General features: G+C 47.0%; 2 protein-coding genes and 1 non-coding gene across 9 annotated transcripts; 1 reads left to right on the forward strand and 2 right to left on the reverse strand.

Moving 5' to 3' along the window:
* Positions 1–812: 812 nt before the first annotated feature.
* Positions 813–10089, reverse strand: KHDC4 (KH domain containing 4, pre-mRNA splicing factor). 2 transcript variants are annotated; one of them, XR_001559492.2, is made up of 14 exons: positions 9960–10089; positions 9609–9846; positions 8352–8480; positions 7936–8015; positions 7791–7843; positions 6934–7097; positions 6407–6618; positions 6232–6292; positions 5573–5630; positions 5114–5367; positions 4460–4618; positions 3317–3401; positions 3042–3133; positions 813–2090 (listed from the first exon to the last, which is right to left on the reverse strand). XR_001559492.2 is itself a non-coding variant. In XM_015884614.2 (14 exons), exons 1-14 carry the CDS (start codon positions 10049–10051, stop codon positions 1891–1893), a joined length of 1905 nt encoding a protein of 634 aa, XP_015740100.1. In that variant the 5' UTR covers positions 10052–10089; the 3' UTR covers positions 813–1890. The 2 variants fall into 2 exon arrangements, 1 of the variants encoding a protein (XP_015740100.1); XM_015884614.2 differs by having other exon boundaries at positions 3317–3429.
* On the reverse strand, positions 6714–6842 carry LOC116654416. Its single transcript, XR_004309647.1, has one exon.
* Positions 10090–10114: 25 nt separating the features above from the next.
* HORMAD1 (HORMA domain containing 1) lies at positions 10115–26314 on the forward strand. Of its 6 annotated transcripts, none has more exons than XR_001559489.2 (16): positions 10115–10775; positions 10978–11218; positions 12643–12704; positions 13103–13262; positions 13833–14086; positions 14672–14745; positions 15357–15427; positions 15751–15844; positions 16452–16725; positions 16906–17091; positions 17543–17696; positions 17913–18151; positions 18269–18482; positions 19010–19205; positions 19297–20300; positions 21553–21653. XR_001559489.2 is itself a non-coding variant. In XM_015884612.2 (13 exons), exons 1-13 carry the CDS (start codon positions 20184–20186, stop codon positions 25571–25573), a joined length of 1191 nt encoding a protein of 396 aa, XP_015740098.1. In that variant the 5' UTR covers positions 19470–20183; the 3' UTR covers positions 25574–26314. The 6 variants fall into 6 exon arrangements, 2 of the variants coding, with proteins under 2 accessions (XP_015740098.1, XP_015740099.1); XR_001559491.2 differs by having other exon boundaries at positions 11105–11218; XR_001559490.2 differs by having other exon boundaries at positions 10115–10546; positions 10646–11218.
* Positions 26315–26352: the final 38 nt, after the last annotated feature.

Below are 26352 nucleotides of genomic sequence, written 5' to 3' on the forward strand. Positions count from 1 at the left end.
GCCACGCCCCTTAATTAAACCACGCCCCCTTTGAGCCCATACCCTTGCTTAAGCCACGCCCTTTTAAAGCCACGACCCCTCTTTACGTAACCCACGCCCCCTTTAACACCACCCCTAAGCCACGCCCCCTTACCTAAGCTCCGCCCCCGTTTAAGCCCCACCCCTTGCTTAAGCCCCTCCCCCTTTAATCCCATCCCTTACTCACGCCCCGCCCCCTTAAGCCCCACCCCCTGGTTAAGCCCCGCCCCTCCAAACAACACCCCTTGTTAGGCCACGCCCCCTTACTTAAGCCCCGCCCCCTTAAGCATCGCCCTTACTTAAGCCCCGCCCCCTTTAAGACCCGCTCCTCTAAACACCACCCCCTTGCTAAGCCCCGCCCCCTTACTTAAGCCCCGGCCCCTTTAAGCTCCACCCCTTGAGACCCGCCTTTTTAAACACCACCCCTTGCTAAGCCACGCCCTTACTTAAGCCCCGCCCCCTTGAAGTCCACCCCTTAAGCCCCACCCCTTGCTTAAGCCCCGCCCCTCTAAACACCACCCCTTTGCTAAGCCCCGCCCCCTTTAAGCCCCACTCTTTGCTTAAAGCCCCGCCCCCTTAAGCCCCAATTCTTCCGTAAGCCCCGCCCCCTTTAAGCTCCGCCCACTAATTAAGCCCCGCCCTCTTTAAACCTCCATTCTTACTTAAGCCCCGCCCCCTTTAAGCCCCACTCCCTTACTTAAGCCCCACCCCCCACATGACCACGCCCCTCCTTGGCCCCGCCCCCGCCGACTTGCTGGCATTTAAAGGCGCAGCTCACCAAACCAGCGCGTGTTTTTATACATCATTTATACATTTATTTATAATGAAAGCATGGTTCTGAATTTATTTACAAGACATAGGAAAAAGTCAATGTTTGTACAAAAGGTGCCAGCCGCTCCCTGCACTGATAGGCCGGAGCCATCGCTGCTGTTCCAGGAGCTGCTGCTGTTGTCCCACACCCCATTAGCTCTGCAGCACCCAGCCCTGCCATTAACGTTGTGCTTCATGTCCATAGAGATAAATGCACACCATTCAGATCAAGCAATGGCTCAGCTCTGTGCCAAACCAACCCGCTGCCTTTTTCTCTCTCTCTTCTTGTTTAAAACAGAACGGGTGGAATCAAAGTGAGTTATAAGATGTGGGAGAGAAGCTTGGAAGAGCCACAGGTCCCGTATGAGTTGCATGAAGGAGGCAGGGATTGCTGGAGGTGGGTGAGCAGCTGTGTGACAGCAGCAGGATGGACCCACAAAGAGCCAAACACCCCCCCTAAATCCCTTGGCTGGAAGCAGAAGTCGTGGGGTTAAACCACATTGCAAAGAGAACACAACGTGGAGTTACAACAGGAGGTGCCTTAAAGCAAAAGGATCGACTTCAAGAAACACAATCAGATCGCTCTGAACTATTGGATCCTGCTTTTCCCTTTCTCACAAGTCCAAACATTGAGAAGCCACAGTCACCACAAACGGGACCGTGAGCACGGGCTGAAAGCAGGAGCATGAAATAAATACAACACCAGGTGGGTGGTGGAGTCAGCGTGGCTGACAGTGTTTCCTTATTTAAGTTACCCTGGAAAAATGGGAAACAAGAGCGACAGGTTTCTCTCTTTCCTCCCCCACGATGTAAAAGGACCGACCCTGTCCAAACTCTATTTCAAAATGGTTTTCAGAGGTGATAAATCCACTGCAGAAATAAAAGAGTTGAAACAAAAAAAATAACGGAGCCCTTTTTCAAGGCGGAACACTGAACCTTTAGCTTCTGCAAATGTAAAAAACAATGCGTATCTGCCAAGTTCCTTTTTTTGTAATATACATGCATTATTGCTAGAGGAAAAGAAATAATAATAAGAGATGAATTGAGACAGTTCTGGAGCTTTTAGGGTGCCATCCAAAATGGCATCTGTTGTTTGGCTCGCTGTTGGGAGGAAGGATACTGGTATCCTAAACTCCACCCCTGTGAAAAAGTACTTGCATTTTTATGGCTGCCATGTTCCTCCTCTTCATCTGATGAATCTCCAGCATATGCCACCAATCCAAAGCCCTTCTCGGATGTTTTCATCTTCTTTGCTTGATGATCTAAGCAAGGGAAGGGGGTGGAAAAACAGAACAATCCCCCCCCCCCAACCCCCACGAGAAGGAAAAATCAAAATAGAGAGAGATAAAACGCCCCAAAACAAGTTAATTCAAAAATAAAAAGATGTTAATTGTAAATCGTTAGTTGGACACCATTTTGAGGTCACAAGGCCAATGGTCACCCAAGGTCGAAGGCCACGCGAAACAGCAGCAGCAACAGCACATTGTGATCCATCAGAACCATGTAAGAGAACAGAGAAAGAAGAAAGAAACACACAAGAAAGGTCAAGTTAGCAAATGGGTTGAAGTGATGGCAATTGCACCGTTTTAGAGATCAATACGTAAAGAAAAGTCCGATTTTTTGCTCAAAAGAAAGCTAGCAGAAGAACAATCTCTGGGAACAATACTGCAGAAAAACTAAGGTTAAACAAACTAATACGATGTACCTGCAGACCTGGTATGGAAGGCACTAAACTACCAGGGAGAGTTAAAGTGATTCCATGTTTTACCAAGCTGCAAATACCCGATGTGTGACAGCCCTATGAGAGGATGACATCTAATAACGCTTCTGTTTGCAGACAGGGTTGACAGAACTCGTGTCTGTAAATACACACCTGAACCATAACTGCCACTGATACTCCTCAGTGCTCCTAGAGATAGCTGTACGTGATATAAAGCCACATAGATATCTGTTACAGAGCAACCCTGTGAGATTCTGTGCTGACTGTGGGTCAAAGCTCAGTCCTCCTGCCTCCATCACACCCTCATTGTTCACATAGTTATTAATTAAAGCTTTATGAGAAGCACCGTGTGTTTAATCACAGTGATTTTAGATCAATGACCTCCCTTCTACTGACTGCAGTAAAAGGGACACAAAAAACCATCACCAATCTAAATGTGCATTAAGACCAAGGCAAACTCGGCTGACAAACGTGTTCTATTCGTTGTACTCACCGTGGCTGCCTGGTAAAGACCCCACACCGTTCCTTTCTTCAGATTCTGATTTCATCCCAGTGACAGGAAAAGCTGGTGGAGGCATCAACTGCCTGTTCAAACAGACAGAAACCTTTGTTACCTTCTATTAAGAGCAAGCACAAAGGTAACAGCAAACAAATTCCCAACGCAGTCCTTGCCATTAACTTTGAGTTGGGCTCATTGTGTTCTTTTCAAACTCAAGACATGAGAACATAGAAAGGTAACAGCAAATACAACACGTGGTTGTTCCATACCTGTCCCTCTCTCTCTCCTTTCCTGAGGAACTTGCTGGCTTCAACCCGGCTCCATCGATTTCACTCTGACTGGAGAAGCCTGTACCTAAATTAGTCATATGAATGGGTCCATGCTATGAGCAGAAAAACACACGGCATTAGCAAATCTACAACTACAACACAAGCTACAGCTCCTTAATGATACTGATAGGAAACCCAACTTTTCAGAGTACATTGCCAACTACTAGGAGCAGCCACTAATCACCACTGGTAAACAAAATGCTTTTTGGGTTTTTTTTTCTTCCTAAAAATACTGAGGGGTAAAGTTGTAAATAACATTCCTGAGCACCAGCTGTAGAAGTCACCTCAGCACCCAATCCCAGTGCTGTGATGACAGCTGTTTAGATCACGGATTGACTCATTACCTCCTCAATCAGCTAATTCTGAATACTCTTAGAGGCCTCATGCCATGGTAAACTCTGCTTGACATATATTAATATATAACATCCTTAAACAGGACTTTATTTTCTCTAGGCCAAGCTTTTATTAATGGGTTCTGCCTATGAGCATTTGCAGAACCTCTATTTTCTCACACAGAAGTCTGATGAAAAGCTCAAAGTTATTTCACATAAACTCTATAACTTTTGCTGCCTAAAATGAATACACAGAAGCACTCTCTTAAAATTAGGCTTCTAACAATCCTCCCAAGTGCTGCCTGCAAGAAAGGGAAATGGGAAAGCATGGATGTTATAACCCTCACTTGGATGGAGGTTGTAACCCAACCCATGGATGTTATTGCCCTCCCTCTAAAGAAGCCCATCCAAAAGACCCACAATAAAACAAAAAGGGGAAAAAAGCCCCAGATATCACTTTCAACTAGCCAGGCACACGCTGTTGCCATCTCTTTGACCTGAGTGCACTGCTGCTCTTCATGGAAGAATGCAGGCATGGAAAGCAAGCTGTCAATGCATCAGATAGCTCAGCCTGAGAGCAGTGCTCCAGCTCAAAGGAATGGAAGCGTGGTCTCAATGTTTTGCACCCATCACTGCTGCCTGCCAAAGGGCCTGTCTAAATTTTCTCAAATAGACGGTGCTAATAACAACCATCCCTCTCCAGCCAAGTTTCATTTTGTTGAATGAAGTAAAATTGCTGATTTTATTCCACCTGATATCCCAGCAGTCCTGATTCCCTCTCATCGGGCAGCTCCTCGGTAAAGCGCCTCTTTTGGCCTTGGGGATGGGGTTGGACTTGTGGCTGTGAACCAGCTGGTAAAGTTGTTTTCACCGGGGCAGCAGCAGGAAGGAAAGGAGCACTCAGTGGACTCTGGTATGCAGAAATTAAAAACAAAGAAGGTAATGCCTCATATGGATATTACCAAGTTAATCCCATAATCAGTTTCATATAGAGGATCAGAAAACACAACCAGTTCCCTTTGCAGAACCCGAGGCGAAAAGGAAATGCAGAATTTAAGGCAAGTGCCTGAATTACAGAATGCTCCCAGCTCAAAGTAATCACTGTCTGTAGCTCAGACTCCTTGCACCCACAGTGCTTATAGTAATGTCATGAATGATTGATACCTCCCTGTAAGCACAACTTGTGTTAGCTGGGTATAACATGAAAAAGAAAATGCAGCCTTAAAGAGCCATGCAAAAAAAAAAAGCAAGTGGTTTGGACAAAAGCATCAAAGCAACAACCCCTGAAATTGCCTATGTATGCCCTAAAGGACATTCTCCATCTGGAAGCAATTCAAGGATGCTTTTGTTAGCAAAGAAATGGCTGAGGAAGTTGACAGCTCTAAGGCAAATCCTTCAGCAATACCTGTCCAGTGCTGGCTGGAGGCTGTACTTGAGATATTGGATACTGTGTTGGCACAGGTGGAACTCCTGCAGGTAGTGTTGTTAGGACTCCTGGTGCCATTGGCACTGCAGGTGGAACTATGCCTGGTACGCCATATGGAGGCTGAACTGGTTGCTGAGGAGGGGGAACGACAGGATAACCAGACTGATATCCATTGGAAGGGTAATATGATGGCTGAGAAGGAACGCTGTTTATAGCTGCAGGCTGCGCAAAGCCTGGAGAGAGAGGAAGAGGAGAAAAGGGTCATCGTCAATGCAGCCAAGAGCCACAAAAACACTGAATTAATTACTAAATATAAAAGAAACACAACTGCTTTTTGACACCAGGAGCAAAACACAAAGACTTCCACAGGTAAAGGCATTCCACCAAACTTAACTCCACAAAACACAACACCAAAGGTTTCGGTATCGCCAACGTTACCTGCTAAAGGTACAGCTGTAGTTATCTGATTCACAAATCGAGAGTATTCAGCATGAACCTACAAAGGGATGTTTAAAGGTGAGAATATAAGCATCCACTTCCTGCATTGCTCTCTCGCAGGCAAAGGGCAGCTAACTACTCATCCTCGTGAAGCCGTAAGGGAACTTTGACTACAGAACACACTGTATTCAAAGGCTTAGCAAGAAACCAAACATGAAAATCGAAAAAAATCAGGAATTCAGAACAAAACCTATCAATATTCTGTATAACAAGCCACTAATTCTGCTGCTCTGGGTCACAAATTGGTGTAAAACACAGGAAAGCCTTTCACAGGACATACAGCACAGCAAGGGAGTTACTTTGTAAAACACTTAAAGCATCCAACAGCTCCCAGACATATTTCAAACCATACTTTGTTAATATTTGTACTTGGAAATGGGCTACAGAAAGGCTCACTCTCAAAGGGCTTCAATCTTTTGAGTACTCTGTTGCATTCAAGTACAGAAAAAAAGACTGAGAAATGAATTTTGTACGTGTGAGAGATCATAAACATTCTTTTGGTGCCAAACATAACAGTCTCTTTAATAGAGACCGTGTGCCTCTGGATGCTGTTTAAAGCTAAAGCAAAATAAGCTCTGAAATTTCTAAGAGCTACTCACAGTTTGCAATAGATTTTCACACAGCTTTTTAGCAGCTGCCAAACCTTCTGGCTTCGGGTGACTGAAAAGAAACAGAAAAATTCATAAGCACAAACATTTCTACTGACCCGAGCAGCTACTTCTTTCACCAGCAACCTGCTGTCAAATGTTAACACCTTAAGGAGCCTCATCATACCTGATGTAGATGTACATGGGTTCGAAAGCTTCTCTGCCTGATGCTGGTTCTATGCAACCTGAGCCTTTCCCACGAAGAAAGACTTTGGCACCTGTTTCAATCTGAATATGCTGCAAATAGGAGCAACCAGGCCCTTCCACTTTCTCCTTCACATTAAATGTAGGTACAGCGTGTTCCAGACCAACAAATAATTTGTCCTGAACATAATGCATCTGTAAATGTAAAAGGAAAAGCTTATTATTTCACTCTTACTATTGATCATTTCACCAGAGACCATAAATCAACTTTCTATGACAATCAGAACATTCAGTGTCGGATGGCACAGTGGGCCCTTTGCTTTCTTCTACATAGGACTGCTCTCTCCATCCCTTTTCTTCTAGGAGATCACTGTCACCTGAGTCTCACTCTTCAGACTCAGTCTGATTAGTCCTCCAGTTCTCACCACAGCTACGTAAGTGTTTAATCCTTTCAATAAATAGCACACAACACACATACTTTGTGTTTAAAGTCACAAATCAATCACTCACCCCTGACTGGAATGGAGGTTTCTGACTGACTGCTGGAGACATCTGAGTGATGGGGGCAGGCTGGTGGTACACAGTCACTGTTGCTCCATTGAATGTTGGACTAGAACCTGTGGCAGCCTTCACTACTCCGTTAGTAATTATCTCTTTAATACGATTAACAGCTCCTAGTTGACAGGATATGAAAACCATTTACATTTCAGCAGTGGGAAGTTACTAACAGAGCCCCTTGTGCTCCCCTCAAAATCACTTGTGCTGATGGGACAGCCACACAAATACTGATCTTTTTGGTAAACACAACAGATGCAGTTCACCATAAGAAACGCCCTCATGTCTGACTGCAAAGTAAACACCATTTCTAACCCTGCACAAAACTTACATCTGCATGAATGAGCAAGGTAAGAAAAACTGATTGCTGGCTGTAGGAGGTAGGTACAAGTGGGCAGCTCTATGGTTAGTGTGGGAACACAAGCAAAATGCCTTTAGCTTCTGCATGGAGAAGGAACTTGCTTGTGAGAAACTGCTCTGATGCTGTTTCCTGATATGTATGAGTTATTATCTCCTGCTGTTAAGTATATGGCCATGGAACCAAAAGGGGTTTGTGGGCATCTCAGTGGTCAACCACCCCCAGAAATATGAGCATTTCCCCATTAAACTGATGGCTGTTAACTTCCCTCTGTCTACTCCCTTCAGGATCCATAAACCTTACACTGAAGCACTGGTGCTTTTGCATTACACTTATCAACACAGATTACCTACAGCACAAATGCTGATCAGTCACAACAAAACCCATCAATATACAAGACTGTCTGAACACTGCAAATAACAAGAATTAGAAGTGGAATGCTTGGCACACTTACTGTCAACCAGCTCCCTTGTCTGACCCTGGACGTGAAGATACAAAGGGCGATCTCTAGGAAGAAAACATCAAACATCCCATGACATCAACAGAGTGAGAACCTCACCATTTAAACACCCCATTACAAAGAAAGCAGAAATACAAACCCAGGTCCCACTTTTGCTTTCTCCTCTGCAGTCATGAACCGCCCTCGAGTAGAGACAGCTGCTCCACTCAGTCGACTTATCTGCAAGCAATTAAGAAAGCAGAGAGAAGTTCAGTGATAACAAACAGAACGTACACAGAGCTTTAAAGCAGTTGAAGTTGCTTTATAAAGAGATCAGAAAATGTTACTAAGGTGGTAAGAGAATGAATAGTGCTGCTAAAGAACGCCAGCTGTGCTACCTTACCACAATACAGGATGCGTTATTAAACCAACCACTAAACAAAGAACCTTAGAAAACACTGTTTTTATAATAGAAAACTGCACATGCTTTGCTGCAAACTCTTTTAACCTTACAAAGAGGCACAGAAGACCTTGAGCTGCCAAACCAAAGGAAGCAGATGTAATTCCTGAACATACCTCATCCTGGGTCTGTCCCCTCGTCAAGAGGTTTCTGCACGTGAGGGGCACATCGTTGATTTCCACCTCTGCCACCACGAGGTCATCTTTGCTTTTATTTGTGGTCGGGCCTTTCCCAAGAGCCTGCAGCTTCAAAAACAATCATTGTAAAGACCGACCGGTGGTTGGAAAACTGAGATAAATTGAGTAATAAACAAACAGAGCCTACAGAAGGGAGGGGTTTAGCAGTCTTATCAATATCCTGCTACATCTGTTGGACCCTCCAATCCATAAAACTATTCACTGAAAGTGCTTTAAAGCCACTACTTAATAATTTAACACTGCACAACTTTAATCTCAAGTGATAAATACTATCAGGTTAATCACAGGAGATTGGGAGATTGTAATGTTGATAATGAGATAAGCAACAATGCTGCACCAATGGAAACCACAGTGTTATACACTTGGACTACCATTCCTGACCAGTGTTGTGCTGCCAGAGCTCACTGCTCTTGCTCAGAAGGCAGCAAGAAGTGTTTTCCATCCACAGAGAGCAGAGAACCATCTCTAGTGACTGCAACATGGGACACGTTTACCCCTCTTTTGTATTACCTACAAATAACTCCAATGAAAAAACTACAGCTTGCTCTCAAACCACTTAAAATGCGGAGCTCTCAGAATACCCAGCATTGCCACTGATAGTCTAAAAACACAAATAACTTCTCCCATTGCTTTCTTACACTCCACCATTCCCACATATTCCTGAAAACTAGTTGATTAAACCACACACCACCCAATCCCCATCCCAGCACTCTCCTCTCCCTTCTCCCACCTTTATCCTCGTCCCCTCTCCCATCTTTATCCTCTCCCACCTTTATTCCCGTCCCTCTCCCCTCTCCCACCTTTATCCTCTCCCACCTTTATCCTTGGCCCCTCTCCCACCTTCATCCTCACCCCTCTCCCACCTTTATTCTCACCCTTCTCCCACCTTCATCCTCGCCCCTGTCTCCCACCTTCATCCTCGCCCCTGTCTCCCACCTTCATCCTCGCCCCTGTCTCCCACCTTCATCCTCGCCCCCGTCTCCCACCTTCATCCTCGCCCCCGTCTCCCACCTTCATCCTCGCCCCCGTCTCCCACCTTCATCCTCGCCCCCGTCTCCCACCTTTATCCTCGTCCCTCTCCCACCTTTATCCTCGTCCCTCTCCCACTTTTATCCTCGTCCCTCCCCCACCTTTATCCTCGTCCCTCTCCCACCTTTACCCTCTCCCCTCTCCCACCTTATCCGCCGTGTTGTTCGCCGGCTTCAGTTTCCCTTTGGCCATCAACATCGCGTTGATCTTCGCTGCCACAGCCGCTGCCGCATCCAGAGCCCCCGACGGAGCCGCGGAGCTCTCGGAGCCCCCCACGGCCGTTCCTCCATCTCCACCACCGGGAAAAGGCCGCCCGGGTAACGGAGCTGCGCCAGAGAGAAGGAAGGCGGGGGCCGGGCCGGGCTGATCCCATTTGCTGCGCCGCCTGTAAGCGGAAAACCTTCAATCCCCGCCCTCTGGAGGCCCAGCAGCCAACCGGGGCGTTAAACCACCACCTCGAGGCCTCCCCGCTGCACAGCCCGCATCCCTCAGCCTCACCCGCCCGCGGTCCCGGCGTCTCGCTGCCCGCCGCCTCCCGCTGACATGGCTCCGGCCCGGCTCCACCGCCTCAGCGCGTTACGCAACGTCATTTCCGGCCAACGCACAGCGACGCAACGCCTCTTCCGGTCGTTGCCATGACGACGACGCACGCTCTGTAACCCCCGCCATTAACGTCACGTAAGACGGATTAGGCCCGGCACGGACAGACCGGGAGGGAAGGGCTGAGAACCGGCAGCGGGCAAACGAGGAGGAGCGGGGCGGAACCGAGGCCGTTACTGTCCAGGCGGACTCCCACTTTAAGGCTACGAACGCGGCCTAGGCCTTCTGGGGCCTAGCGCAGCAGTGACGTCACCGGCAGCAGTGACGTCACCGGCAGCAGGAGGCGCATGCGCACTGCTCACTCCCGGTAGAACACGGCTCCGCCTGTGGGAGAGCTGCGCATGCGCACTCCGTCCTTCGCGTCCAGTCAGAGCTGGTTTCCCGCCCTGCTCGCTTTATGTCCGCTCTCCTCACAGCGCCCCGTTCCCTGTTTGGTGTTTCCCGACGGCTTTATTTTCTCTCTGGGTGTGAATAAACGCCCTCAGGTGCCGTCTGACCCCCTGGGATGGACCATGGGGTTCTTCAGGAGACCCAATGATTGCCAGGCAGATGGAGCTATAATTAAAGGCTTTATTATTTTGCAGGCTTATCAGTAACGGCTTATATCTATGAGGTGTGCCCTCATTAAAAGGACCAGGCCAAACCCTATGAAGGCCACAACCTGACCCTAAAATGCACAGAAAGGAAAACACGTCGCTTTATCCACCCTCAGAGGTAACCCTGACCATGGGGATTCCTGTTGGCTGCAGCTCCAGCCCATGGCCCAGCTGATAGAGTTCCATAACCCGCCTTGCTCCCCTCTGTGTCATAACCTTACATCACAAAGTGACAGTCGCCTCCACATCAGTGTTGCCTCAGGCCCAGCCCAAGGCTTCCTGGCTGTCGCAGAGTTGCTCTCACATCCATTTTTCTCTAGAGGACACAAGAAATCTCTTGAACCTCAGAGAACGAAGGAGGAGGGAGCTGTTCGGCAAAGGACAGAGGAGGGTATTGAAACAGGAGTGTTTCCTGGTAGCAAACATCAGGAACCTTTTGTTCTTTAGCTTCACTTGCAAGAAGCAAGAGCATGGTCAACGTGCTAGAGCTGATAACTAACGTTGAGACTGATGGTTGCAACAAAGTCATGTTTCCCACACTACAGCAGCTTTCTAGCAAAGGTAAGGCATTTGGGGCCACTCAGATCCATTTGCTCCTGAGCATCAGGTCTCTCCCAGCACTTTTAGTCTGATGTCTATCCAAAATTGAGTCAGAGTCATGAATGAATTTATCTGCCCAGGGAGGTTGTGGATGCCCCATCCTTGGAGGTGTTCAAGGCCAGGTTGGATGGGGCCCTGGGCAACCTGATTTATGGGGTCTCTATGGGGATCTATGGGGTCTATGGGGTCTCTATGGGGATCTATGGGGTCTCCTGGGCAACCTGATCTAGTAAATGTGGAAGTTTGGTGGCCCTGCCAGGCAGGGGGGGTTGGAACTTCATGATCCTTGAGGTCCCTTCCAACCCAGGTCATTCTGTGACTCTGTGGGAGCTTTGGGATTTATGGAGTCTCTATGGGTCTCTATGGGGATCTATGGGGTCTATGGGGGATGTATGGGGTCTATGGGGTCTGTGTGGGGATCTATGGGGTCTCCTGGGCAACCTGATCTAGTAAATGGAAGTTTGGTGGCCCTGCCAGGCCGGAGGGGTTTGGAACTTCATGATCCTTTAGGTCCCCTCCAATCTGGGTCATTCTGTGATTCTGTGGGGGCTGTGAGGTTTATGGAGTGTCTGTGGGGTCTCTATGGGGATCTATGGGGTCTCTTGGGCAACCTGATCTAGTAAATATGGAAGTTTGGTGGCCCTGCCAGGCAGGGGGGGTTGGAACTACACGATCCTTTAGGTCCCTTCCAACCCGGGTCATTCTGTGATTCTGTGGGGGCTTTGGGATTTATGGAGTCTCTATGGGGATCTATGGGGTCACTATGGGGGATCTATGGGGTCTATGGGGTCTCTATGGGGATCTATGGGGTCTCTTGGGCAACCTGATCTAGTAAATGTGGAAGTTTGGTGGCCCTGCCAGGCAGGGGGGGTTGGAACTNTGGGGTCTCTATGGGGATCTATGGGGTCTCTTGGGCAACCTGATCTAGTAAATGTGGAAGTTTGGTGGCCCTGCCAGGCAGGGGGGGTTGGAACTTCATGATCCTTTAGGTCCCTTCCAACCCAGGTCATTCTGTGATTCTGTGGGGTTTATGGAGTCTCTGTGGGGTCTGTGGGGTCTCTATGGGGATCTATGGGGTCTGTGGGGTCTCTTTTGGGATCTATGGGGTCTGTGGGGTCTCTTTGGGGATCTATGGGGTCTGTGGAGTCTCTCTGGGGATCTGTGGAGTCTCTTTGGGGATCTATGGGGTCTCTCTGGGGTTAATGGAGTCTATGGGGGGTTGGAACTACATGATCCTTGAGGTCCCTTCCAACCCAGGTCATTCTGTGATTCTGTGATTATCCCAGGGGCTGTGGTAGATCACACTTGCCATCTCGTTTAGGAATGAGCTAAGAGGCCATTAACTTGCTGACTTAAAGCATTCTGTGTCTTCTCTCGCATTGCAGATGTCACTACCATATGGGACAATGTGTTCCAGCGCGTTCAACGTTTGCTCCTGCTGCCAAAGGTGGGACACCCTACTCCTTCCCTTGCCCAATGGCTGCAGTAGTCCACATAGCCCTGGGCCAGCAAGTGCCCTTGCTCTTCCATGTACAGACGTGCCACAAATGTGCCAAAGCCCACTTTCTTCAATCACTTGAATTATTAAAATAGTTGAAAATACGGTACCTATGCCAAATAATACAGATAATCCAAAAGTATTCAGAATATGCTTCTCTGCTCCTTGCTCCCAGAGCAGAGAGCAAAAACACAACTGGGGATGCTTAGAGAGCAAAGGAAAGAACGTGTCCTGAGTACGTGGTCTTTTCCAGCTCCCCCATCTCAGTGTTCTGCATTACAAGCCATGGGACACCCCTCTGCAAGCTGCCATAGGTCCTCACTCTGTCCTTCTCCTTTTTGTTCCAGCCTCAAGCTGTCAGCATACCCGGACTGGGAACATTTTGTATTCAAAAGTGGCAAGCTCTTGAGGATGGCGAGACGATCACGTTTCAGAGGCCACTGTTTTCACTGTCCCAGGCTGTTGCACAGATTCGTGACTTCAAATACCCTTTAATGCAGTTTCCTGGTAAGAAGACTAATTAAGGGAAAAAATTGCTCAAATACACTTGCTTATTTATCCCAATTGGCAGTCTTTGGTGGTTAAGATAGCACTCTAGCAGTGCACTTAAACCAAAAGCTCCTGGTGCATTATCTGAATCTGCTCATTGCAGATGATTGCACTGCTTTGACCTCATTGCAGCCTTTCAATACCTGAAGGGAACTTACACCCAGGAGGGGAGTGAACTCTTGGAAAGGGCTGACAATAGCAGGACACGGGGAAATGGTTTGAAGTTAAAAGAGGGAAGATTTAGGTTGGATGTTAGGGGAAGTTCTTCACTAGGAGAGTGGTTAGGCCCTGGAACAGGCTGCCCAGGGAGGTTGTGGATGCCCCATCCTTGGAGGTGTTCAAGGCCAGGTTGGATGGGGCCATGGGCAACCTGATCTATGGGGTCTTTATGAGGATCTATGAGGTCTCCTGGGCAACCTGATCTAGTAATTGTGGATGTTTGGTGGCCCTGCCAGGCAGGGGGGTTGGAACTACATGATTCTGTGCTCAGCTGCAGTGCGAGTCGGTCACCTTGCTCCTCTTTTCCAGATGACACTGAGATAATGGTGCTAGACCCTGAGACCATACGCATGCACACACATTCTCAGCAAACAGTGCAGGACTGTCTATTGGAGACCTTGCAGTATTTCTACCACATCCTAACAAATGGAGAAGATGCAGACTTCACGCTAACGGACGTTGGCACTCTTGCTATCCGAGGGCAGCAAGCAGAAATGACATTTGGTGAAGACTTTTTACAGCAACTCAACAAATCTGAACATGTGGCAGAGAAGCTTTTCAATGTAAGTGTTTTGTTTTTCCTGTGCTGCTTACAGCAGGTTTCAAGTCCTGTACAAAGCCAGGGAATGAAGCTCTGCTGCTAGCTGTGAGCTGCCAGGCCACTGGAGCCAGGCATGCAGCAATGAAAGCTGTCTCTCTATTCTTTCTGGTATTTGCTTGAGCTCAAAGGTTCTGGGAATGAACACAGGCTTATTTTTGCTTGGCAAGGCAAAGCCCTGGAAAAGCCTCACCACAAAGAGAAAAAAAGGCCAAAGCAGTGACAGGGCCAGTGATGTTTGATGATGAAAGCAGCAGCCAGAAACTCAGGCTTGTAACAGGCCTTCCATTGTGTTTGCTCCATTGCCTTGTGCAGTGGTAAACAAGTGGTCAGTCTCCTGGCTGAGCTGCTAACTGCTGTCCTTGCAATAAGGCTGGCAACTCTCCTGATCCTAAGAGAATATACACCACGCAGCTTGCTTTGGCAAGAGGCCGAGACGCTTGTCAAGACGTTTGCTGAGAGGCAGTGAATTCTCAGACGTGCAGAAAGGCCTTTGTGAGCGCTGAGATTCTTTCCTTGGACTCACATCAGGTGTTTCTGTCACTTGCAGAAAAGATGGGTCATCTCGGACAAAGAAACTGCTCTCCTGCCGAGCCATCTTGGCTGCATCCACCTGTTGCCACAGTGAGTATATTTGTTCTTACAGAGCTTGTCTGGACAAGTTTGAATGTGCTCAGCTCACCTTTGGTTGTGCTCTTTCAAGCTGCTGTTTGGCAGTTCATTTTTTCCTTGCTTTTGCTAAGCTTGGACTTAAAGCATCCACAGTTCCTGACTGTGCTCTGCATTTTACCATTCCTCCAATCAGAGGGAACCAGTTTGCTCTGCAGAGAAATTTAGGCCATGCTCCTAATGTTTCCTCTGCTTCTTTTCTGCACTTGAGACTGCCAAAACATTGAATCAGATCCTAATATTGCTGTTGTTTTCAACCCATCATTGAAGGTGTCTCTTCGAATGTGGAACAAAAGTAGACGTATGCATGTCCTCTGCCCGCAGTGTTTCCATGTTGTGAAAGTCGCATCAGTCTCAGCACCTCTGAAATGCCTTCTTGTGTCAAGATGATACAGGAAGACCAGGGCAGAATAAAACCCAAACCTCTCTCCAAGGAGGGGCTGCTGAGCTTTCCTGAGGCCAGCACTGCTCACTGTCATGGTTTAGAGCGCACAATTTAGTCTTTACTGGCACTGACCTGGCAAAGGAGCCCTGCTCACAGAATGGTGCCTTCTTCCTATTTCCAGGTTTGAGATCAAGGAGGTACCTCAACTTGCTACAAAGCCACTACCAGAGCAAAAGCTACTTGAAAGAAAAGGTAAAATTAATGACTGATCCTTGAGAGAGGTTTGTGCCTCTCCCTGTAGTCATTCCTAGCAGGTGCTTAAGACCCCGTGGTACAATGAGATGCCAGAAGCATTCTGTATGCCTCTGTCTCCATGTTTTCCACTTGTGTTCCATGCCCCACAGTGCATCTCTTCCACTTAAAGAGTTTGTTTCTTTGTGCTGGAGAGAGTAAACTAGGAAATTCAGCACTGGGAATTACAAACTCTGTCTTGAGTTCTGGGAGAATGGGGGATTGGATTACCTCCTGGATCTGTGCCTCCAGTCCTGAGAGCCTTTCTCTTTTCCTGTTCACAGAGTCTTTTCTCTGCAAGCTACTCAGACTACGGACCATTACTCTAAGTGCATTATTCACAGATGAGATGGACGAAGAAGAGGAGCATTCTGACAGGTGATTCTCATCAAGGATTTGAGTATAGTGAGCTGTTGCTCTTGTGCCTGTGCGATATTGACACTGATGCTGCTCTTTTAGCAAAGTGGCATTACAATCAACACATCCCAAGAAGGCAGAGCAGTGTCTTTCTGTGGTGCTTCTTCCTACTTCCTTTAGTTCCTGAAAAGCCTCTTCTTTGATAATGCTGAGCACAAGAACAGGCATCGTGGCTCTAGCCCATCTTTTCTGCCTTTGGCAACGCTCCCCAGTAACAACCCCTTTTCCTTACTAAGTAATGCAGTATTTGAGACTGCATCCCAGTTCTCGATGTGGGGGCCAGGATGGGGAGTCACCAGCATTGCCTGTCACTGCACAAGGCGCAGTTCCTCACTCCATCAAGAGGGACAAAGAGCTGTGTGTCCTGAGCTTTCCTCAGAGGAAACCCTCATGTCCTTGGTGGCACATCTGAGCATTACAGCTCAGTGCTGTTATCCCCCATCTGCTGATGGGAAGACAGTTGGGTGAGGAGGCCTCATCCTGCTGAGGAAGAGGACAGAAATGGATGGAGAAGAAACTCCTCCTGCACTCACACGGACTCACCTTGGTCTGTTTGATGTTTTTTTAGCCCACTCCCACAGACACCAGGCACAGAAGGAAAGCAGGCCAGAGAAATACCCACCTTTCCAGTGGCTGCTTCTCATCCTGAAGAAGACCTAGATAACCTGCCAGCTTTGATCCAGGAGAGGAAGCAATTCAGTTCTCAGCTACAAAGCTTTGGAGACGTTGAGAAATGGCTGAGTAATAAATCTTCCAAGAACGAACTGGAAAAGAGACTCTGGAAACACATAAAGACACACAGAGCAGAGAGAAGGGCTGAAGAGTTAGCTGTGACTGATAACGTAAGTAGATATTGTGTTACTTCAGCCTTGGGATCACTGCGCTGCATCTTCTATGGCTCTGCTGCAGCTGCAGCATCTATTGCTTAATCAGTAGAGTGATGCTGCTCTATCCCAGCCACTCTCCTGGCATGGTGATTCTGTGCAATGGGGATGTCAGGGTATTTTCCAATTCCCTTTCAGGACACACCAGCAAGCAGCCTGCCTCAGGAGGACATTCCCCCTCCTTGCATACCGTACCCCCAGGCTCTCATCACACTGCATGACCTCCTGCGCAAACAGAAGACAACGCTGGTGAACGTCTTCAAGAAAGCTGGCATGGAGGGCAGAAATATCAAGAAAGCAGACTTCATTAAAATCATCAAGCAGGTATGGAGGGCTCAGAAACTGCCACAGCTCCACCTTCTCTTCCTGTGTGCCAACCCAGAGTCTTTATCTGCATGTTCACACAGCACAGCTCATGCTGACCCTCACAAGATCACATTCAGGTCTACTAGGGATTAGCACTTCAGACACTTTCTAATGGTCTGGCCCATGACAAAACATATTCTTGATACCCACAGGGCTGGGAAGTTTGGCACAGTAAAAACTGAGAGCTCAGCAGAGCCAGCAGTTGGCAACCCTGCCTGTGGCAGAGCAGTTGGAACTCAGTGATCCCTGAGGTCCCTTCCAACTCAAGCCATTCTATGATTTAGAGGGCAGAAGCAATGCAGTCCATTTGCTAAGCCCGCATAAAGCTCACCTGGTGGCCTCCTGCTCTGGGGACAGCCGTGTTTGTTGTTTTATTGATCACACTGTCATTTTCTGTTTTGGTTGTCAGACAAAGATTTCCATCAGCGAAAAGGAACTGGAGGATGTGATCGTCTTTCTGGCTGCCCCTAATGGTGGGAAATACATTACCATGGAAAAGCTGATGGAATGTCAAAACGAGTGGCTGGAAATGAAGAAAAAAGAATCCAAAGAGGCCAAAGGGGGTAAGAGGAGAACACTGGGCTGGGAAACCCTCTCTGTATCTTTTCAGACTATGGAATGTTTCCATGAGATATATCTGTTGGGCGCTCCAATGCATGAAATGCCAAAGTCCTTTGCCTTGTAAGCATTTGTCAGCCCTGATGTTTCCTTCTGTCACTGTCTAACAGGGTTTCTCTGGGCTTTCTTGTTTTTTTGGGGGGCCTTTTGAACTCTTCTAGGTGCACAGACTCAGCCCCTTAAAGCCACTGGCAGATCTGCCACATCTCCACCTTCTGCTGAGGGCAGAGACAGTGGGATGGAGCCTACCACACCTGAAGTGAAGTTAACACCTTTAGAAGCTACCCCAGACCACACTGAGCTGGGACAAGTTCATCAAACTGACCATGAAATGAAAGACACTTCAGAAGCATGCAGAGACAGGACACATGAAGCTGTCAAGAGACAAGAGATGAAGAAGGTACTGTGCATGTGGCAACTCTTTTGAGATTAATCCCTGCCTGGAGCTTCTCGAAAGAGAATGGAGCAACTACAACATCATGCTGAATGCTAATCAGAGCCTTTCTTTTGCTTAAAGGACCAGGGCAGCCCAATCAAATGGGCAGAAATATCTCATCTGGAGAGATCTGGGCAGCTAGCTGTTGAAGAGCACTGCTTCCCAGTAACTACAAGCAATGACATGGGTGCACTGGTCAACCAATACCGCAGTAAAGGGGCTGTGAGTTACCTGAATTCCTCCAAGCTGTGCAGAGAACATGACATTGATCTCAATGAGTCAGCGCTGCAGAAAGGTAATGCAGCCCCCAGGGCCTGAGATGAATCTGACAAGCTCATCTCTTCCTCAGCCCAGAAATATGACCAATGTATGGGGAAGGGAGCTGCTTCTGGAGTATACTTGCAGTCCTTGGAGGACTAGTTAGGATCAGCAATCTCATCAGCATAGATGAGAACACAGAGTGCTCCAGATCAATCAGGTTCAGCTAAGAGCACAAATGATGAGGCAAGCTCATGGCAGTGGTGCAGGGAAGGCAAAGCTGGGAAGTCAGGCCCCTGTCTGGTTCAGCAGGTCCATGGCCAGGCAGAGCCATGGCTGTGTCTGAGTTGAGGTCTCAGCTGAAATGAGGCTCCTGATCCCAGGGTAGAGAGCTCAGGCAGAAGCCCCACACAAAACTGCTTAGGTCCACTGAGGCCTCACAGCACATGCAGGGCCATCATCCACCATCATCCTTCCTCCCTTACACAGTAGCTGTAACCATTCCAGGGCAGCATCACAAATGTAAAGCAGAGGTGAAAGGGATTGGATGTGCTTTGCCAACAGGCCTGCTGCACCCAGGAGACAAAATCATCAGGAGAGGACAACATCTAATGAAGATTAGGCAGCCTGGAGGATACTATGACATAGGAATTGCTGATAAGCCTGGAGGATACTACAACATAGGAACTGCTGATAAGCCCTCACCTCCGAGCGCGTCCAAGTCATCAAAAAGTGCAGCTGGAAAGCAGGGCAAAGAGGAGTAAGAGTGGTCACATTGCCCAAAAGTTTATGTTCACAAAACAGGCTTCATTCTTTCTTATTTTTTTTAATTTTTTCTTTTTTCTTTCCAGCTTTCATCAGATGAATCAGAAAGAAAAAGGGAACATGATGTCAGACAACAGGTTCTGGCCAGGTCACCTTCTGGACAAGATGCGCCTCTGCATTCCAGAAGAGAAGTTCAACAGGGCACATCCCTTATTCAGCTGTGTTCGCATGACCCGGCCTGTATACGGCATAATGTAAAACCACAACCAGCACCAGCCAATCCATGAGACATTGTGTCCACCAGGGATGTAGCATCCAAGACTCATTCTATCTGAGTCTTCTAGCAGCACAAGATATGAGCAGAACATTGCAATTCATCATCAGCTCAAGAGATCTGAGCTGTTCTAAAGAAGCATAGACACATAGAGAACACCCTGAGCTGGAATGGACCCACAAGAGCCATCTAGTCCAACACTTCAAACCCAAATAAACAACATTATTCGTCCTATTCTCAGGACTACTTGCATTCTATGAATGGAGAAATAGACAATAGAGATAAGCAACAACCACAGCGTTGTACACTTGGATTGCTCCCAGAGGAGCACCTTCATGCTCAGAAAGCTGCAAGAAGTGCTTTCCACACACAGAGAGCAGAGAACCACCTCTGGTGGCTACAACACGGGGCACATTTGCCACTCTTTTGTATTACCTACGAATAACTCCAATGAGAAAACCACTGCTTGGTTTCTGTTCCAATTAGATCTGGAGGTCGGCTGCCTTGCCTTGATGATCTCTGAGCTCCCTTTCAACCCAAGCCATTCTATCATTCAAATTACCAGGAAGGTAATGCAAAGGCTGAGCTTGTGGCACACTAAACATGACAAGCTCTTGTCTCTCCCCATGGCATGAAAGCATGAGCAATGTATGGGGTGAGGAGCTGCAGATGGAGACTGATTGCAGCCCATAGAGTGTCATGGCAGGATCAACGCTCCCATCAGTGTCTATGGCTGAGAGAGGAAAGAAAAGAGTGCTTTGGATCAGCCACAGCCCTGGGTTCAAAGCCAGGTTCAAACCCAGAGTGTTTATACAGGTAAACCAGCCATTATTGATGTCTCTTTTATCATCTATTTCATGTATCCACATTGGTTGTCATTAGTTATAATACATCCAAAAGGTTTGTCTTGTATCCAAAAAGGTTCCACATCTCAATCCATGCTGCTTTTTGACCCATATATTCTGCAATATCAGTAATATGGCAAGAAATACAACAAATAAAGGCAAAACCAGGCAGAAAAAAGCAACAAAATAGGAGAACTCTCAGATATGTGGCCTGGAAATCATTCAGTATCCACAGGAAAGCCTTTCTTTATAGTCTATTTGAGCCTGCAGCTCTCTGCTGAATGCTTTAATATCTCACATTGGGGAACTCAATACTTATTTTTAAGTCTTTCTGCTGAAATAACCCGATTTCAGAGCTTTTCCAGCTCGAGGTAAACGTGAATGAAACCAACGCCATTCAGGTAAAAATTGGCGGGAAACAACAGCCCCCCCACCCCGGCCGCCATTTTTTTTTTTTGCACACGGCACGAAGAGCCGCGTGCCGGGCCTTTGAATTGCCCTCTCGCTTTTGCACACGGCCCTTCAGGCGCGCTCTGGTGCCGTGTGAAGTTACCTCAGGGAGGGCGGTGCTCGGGCCGGGTCGCCTGTTGTCTGTGGGAGGTGTCGGCCTCGGTCACAGCTGGGCTTCGATCGAGGTATTTGAGGTGATCAGCTGAAGGACAGAGCGATGGCGACTGCTCAGAAGCCGAAGAACTGCGTGGTACGGTTTAGTTCCATCACAGCGTCTTACTGAAGTAAAAAACCAGCGAATCTTAGCTTAAATAAAACATCCAGCTGCCTTGTAAGCTTTCTGTGCTTGAAAATTTGGGGCTAATTCAGTCTTTAAATCCAAATAAATGTGCTTAGCAACAAAATAGGGTTAAAGGGCTGGAGTCTGTAGTGTACTTGGCCTAAATCAATGATGTTTTCAGACATTATCACGCCAAGTGTTACAGGTGGTGGCTGTGGGTTGTTAGTTGGGCTTCATGGAGTCATTAAGGCTGGAAAAGCTGTATATGAGATGCCTTCACCCATTTGTGTGGGGCACCCATGGGTGAAGCACCCACAGCTCCGGGCAGCACTGTGCAATGATCTCTTTGCGGTCTTATCCAGCCTCAGTGATGCTATGAATACACCTGGCTTCACAGGAGCTAAAAATCACGTCTGCCATTGAAACTAAAGCATTCAAGAGGCAGTGGGGCAGGATGTTGGTGTTGGAAAGGTGTCTGATTTCTCTCTTGCAGAGCGCAGTTGTGTTTCCCAATAAGATACACACAGAACAGCAGTCCCTGACTCTGGTGAAGAGGCTTCTGGCCGTGGCAGTGTCCTGCATTACGTACCTGAGAGGGATCTTCCCTGAAAGCGCCTATGGGACGAGATACCTGGATGGTAACAGGCTGGTTTTGCATAGCAGATGGGCACAGGGTTGTTGTTGAGTTTGTTTTTAAAGCCACTTCATCCATTTAATTAAAGACAGTAGGTATTTCATGTGACCATATTGAAACTTTACTAATATGGCTGTTGTTGAATGCTATTATAAATATTGGTGATGCTCACTGAGCAATCAGAGCATTTATACTTTAATCTGTGCTTAACAGTGTGTCTGGAGAATGAACTCAACCCCCAGTGCTGTTGTTTTTTTGTCCTTAAAGATGCCCTTTTTCATTTTCTTTTGAGATCTCTGTGTCAAAATCTTAAGGGAAGATAAAAACTGCCCTGGCTCGACTCAGCTGGTGAAATGGTACGTTGACCACATGCCCACACAGCAGTTACAGCATGTATATTCTGAAACACAGCTTTCTAATTAACAGCCATAAGAAAAACTTTTCCTTGTGGAAGCAAACAAGTGCCCAGGTTGTGTTCTTAGAGCCTGATCTTCACTATCTGGTTGTGTCTTAAGTTCTTATCAGGCTTTATCAGTAATAACACACAGGCAGGCATCACAATTGGTGCTGTGAGCCGGTGGGTGGTTGCAGCCACAGGACACAACCATGTACACAGAGGATTCCTGAGGGTTGAATGTATTCAGAAGTGGGTTTGCAAACTGGCCTTAGAGATGAAGCTAACAGGGATTAGGTCAAGCTCGACAATGTTATTTGCTTCTTGCAGGATGCTGGGATGCTACGATGCCTTGCAGAAGAAATACGTAAGTCTTTCAGTGTTATTCAGCTGTTTGATTGGCATTTAAGCATTTATATGTGTGATTCCACTGCTTGCCACTGCGGTTGGGGGAGTTTCTGGATACAGGATAACTGTTGTTTGGTGAACTAAGACAGATAAAGTGCGGGAGTTCAGGGTGATACTCATTGTGTGCTGGGTCTCCTGAGGCCAAATAAGCAAATCATTTCTCAAAGAGATGAGCTTGAACCTATGAAGAGCTTGATTGCTTCAACTAGGCCTTGAGTGGTCGTAATTGGTTTTGAGAGCTGTAAAAAACAGCTTGTGAAGTAGAAGTGGGCTGAGCACACCTGACCACTGTTCTTCTCTTTGCTTCTCACAGCTAAGAATGGTTGTCCTGGCGGTAAGTGTGATCCAAGAGCAAAGCCCTTGTATCTAAAGGTTGGTGCTTAGATGTGTTTGTGGGTCTTAATCTGTTCCCTGTCCTTCCTTTTGAACCTCCAGGTCTACACCCACCCTGATGATCCTCAGGTAAGAGTTAAGGGCTGTGATGATGTGATTTAAGTAAAGGTTAGTCGGGGCCTGGGGGGAAGCAGCAACTCTATTGGCTTCCTTGACAGCTGATAATTTAATAACGGCTTCATTTGTTTGCAGACAATTACAGAATGTTACCACTTCAAATTCAAGTACACCCCCAATGGGCCAGTCCTGAATTTCAGCAGGTATTGTCACCCTGCCTGGGATTTCTTTGGTCTGTCTTGAATTCTAGATCAGCATGGCCTTATTATTTAGCCTTATTTTTAAAACACAGTGAATAATTTTAGCATTTTAAACTCGCACAGTCCACAGTTGTGTGTCTTAAGACATCAGCCCTTCAAGTCTGTGTGAAAGCTGAGTGTTCTCTGTTTGCAGTAAGAACAAAGAGAGCGATTCACCCGTCAGCTGTGCAGACACCAAGAAGGCGAGCATCCTCCTCATCCGCAAGATCTACATCCTGATGCAGAACCTGGGCCCCCTACCAAACAACGTCTGCCTGACGATGAAGCTGTTCTACTATGATGAAGGTGGTGTTTCCCCATTGCTTAGATGCTTGAGAGTGATTGAAATAAATCATTTTGTTTGTAATTAGTGCCACTTAATTATTTCTCAGGACACAGTTCCTAAAGTGCAGGGGGTGACGATCTGATTCCTGCTATTCCCTCATAGCAGGAATACGGCCTTGCAGCTGATTTGATTGCAGTGAGAGTTTTAAGGACAAATTGTGTTTTCCTGAGTGCTTTAGGTGCCAGTTGGTGCTGCCCTGTAAATACCTGACAATAGCTGCTGCTTAGAGGAATTCCTAGCTCATCTATTTGCCTGTGTGAACTGTTTCAAGCAGTTGTTGTAGAGGGAAAGAGTTTCATTTAGTATGAGTGGAATATTGGTAATTCCTTTCCTTCCATGCATGTTTTTGAATGGCTTTATATTTAAGGCAGAAAAGTCTCTTAACCCCATAAGCTGAGCTGGTTTTCTCCTGCAGTTACACCTCCTGATTATCAGCCCCCTGGCTTCAAGGAGGGTGAATGTGAGGGGATGATATTCGAGGGAGAGCCAATGTATCTGAACATGGGTGAGGTGCCGACGCCTTTCCACATGCTGAAAGTGAAAGTCACAACTGACAAACAGAGGATAGAAAACTGCGATGAAAACATCCTGAAGCAAAGAGAGCCCAATGTGCCCCTGCCAGTGCTCACAGTGAATGGGGATGGAGCAGAAGAAAACCAGCACGTGAAGGTGAGAGCTCAAGTGCTCCTGAAGCTTTTGGAACTGTTTTTGATCTGTACTGCAGAAAGGGGCCGTTAATTCATCTGCATCTATTAGCATGGTATTATTAATAAGGAACGCAGTATTTCTGTGCTGCTTTAGGGGAGATGTTACGTGCTCAAGGTTTTATCTTTCTAGTATCACAATCATTTTAGATGTTCCTTAGTTATTGAGTTCCATGCCTGCATGTATTGATGGGGAAGTAACACTGAGCTGGGCTGTACATCCCAGACCAGATACAAATATGTTTTGTTTCACTTAGAATCCATCTTAGGATCTGACTCCTGTGAGCAGGAGCTCTTTGCTTCCATCTGTAGGAATGGGCCTTTTTCTCATTCCAGGAAGATCCTGTGTTGGATAACAAAGCAGGAGATGGTGATCATGGAGATGCTTTGGAAACCCAAGGTAGAATTCATGTATTTTTATCTTAATTTAAGAGGTTTACAAGGCTGTCTGAAATAATGCTGCAATGGTTTGTTCTGCATGGCTGCAGAGCAATACTGGTGAAGCAGTTTGTGCATGGATTGGAAAAGGAGGAAGCACCCATTCTCTGTATCTATGGTGCACGTTTCTTCCCTCACCTCAGAGCACTGCAGTGGGGTGAGGCTGGGAGTGCATTGTGTGCTTTGCTTTCTTACAGAGGAGGATTTCCCTTGTGGAAGGGATGGAGTTTTGAAGGCTGGGGAGAACAGGAATCAGTACATCTCCAATCCTCAGGTATGAAAGCTGAAAATGGGAAAAGCTAATCTAAATGTGGGGGACTACTTCAGTTACAGGTAATGAAGGTTCTTAAGGCAGAACAGCCCCAGATAACCGAGTGCTTTATGAAGTGCTTTGCACTGAAGCTTGCAGCATTTATTTTCTGGCTGTTTTCTATAGGTTGATCATCTGGCAAGGAAGACCTCTGAACTTAACGTGTCGGAAAGCAGGACGAGGAGTGGGAAGTTATTCCAAGCCTACATTGTGAGTGTCAGTTTTTCTTTACATTTCTGAGGTGTTTTCTGCTCCAGTGGGTAAAACTGTCAGCTTTGCTACACTTTGTGCTGAAATAATGGAATTCTCAATGATTGATTGATATTCTCTAGAGAATAGAGTTAGCCAAGCTCCCTGCTGCCCGAAGCCACTGCAGGGAGGAGATGTGTCAGCAGGGAGCTGGGTTCCCCTGGTCCTGCAGGTGGAGCAATGGTGGCTGTGCTGGAATCTGCCCTTGGGAGGCAGCATTGGGTCCCCCCGTTCTCCATTGCAGGTCTTGTTCTGTTGCAGGTTCACCAGTCTGAGCTCTCCTCTAGTCAGGACATGCTGCCAAAAAGGAGGAAGATAAGTGAGCCAAAGGAGCAGTTCTAGACACCCATCTCCTGCTGTCTGCCTCACAGGGTGCTTCCCACACCGCTTCCTTCTTGTATTTAATATGGATATTAATACTGAATGGATTTGGGGGGATTTTGGGGGGTTTCCTGTTCTATTGGTGGCCATAACATAGTGGGTTTAAGGAGAGGAAGTTTATCAAGATGGAGAAATGAGCAGTGAGTTTCTATAGGAGGTTGCATCCTCATCAAGAAACACACATAGAATGCTGCTGCGATTCTGGTCAGATTTCTGGTGTTAAAGGTTTGGCTCTTCTGGTGTTAAATGTTTGGCTTTTCTGGTGTTAAATGTTTGGCTTTTCTGGTGTTAAAGGTTTGGCTCTTCTAGTGTTAAAGATTTGGCTTTTCTGGTGTTAAAAGAGTAGAGCTGGAACTGTTAAAGTTCTTTGTTTCTTCCAGAACAAAGTACAGGCGTTCTTCATATCATTAATTACATACTTCATGCCAAATGCAGGCAGGTGGGTGGCTGTTTGCATATGGTTCATTGTTGGCAGCTGTTTGTTTGGATGGCATGAGATGATCTGAAAAAGAAACGTGTTGTGATGGAATTGAAGGAGTTGGAGGAGGTGCCACTTATTCCACCAAAGCAATGGTTCATTTTGGGTGTGCTGTAGTGACTGTAGTGATGCTGTCTGTGTTGTTCAGAGCTGCTGCTCTGTTCTGGTGTGGATAGCTGAACATTTCTTAGCACGTTTGGTCATATTAAAACACCTTTATTCAACATTTGGTTGCTGTCTTTCTTTTATGCTTTGACTGGAG

Source organism: Coturnix japonica, chromosome 25 (assembly GCF_001577835.2).
Source record: "Coturnix japonica isolate 7356 chromosome 25, Coturnix japonica 2.1, whole genome shotgun sequence".
NCBI classification, from domain to species: domain Eukaryota; kingdom Metazoa; phylum Chordata; class Aves; order Galliformes; family Phasianidae; genus Coturnix; species Coturnix japonica.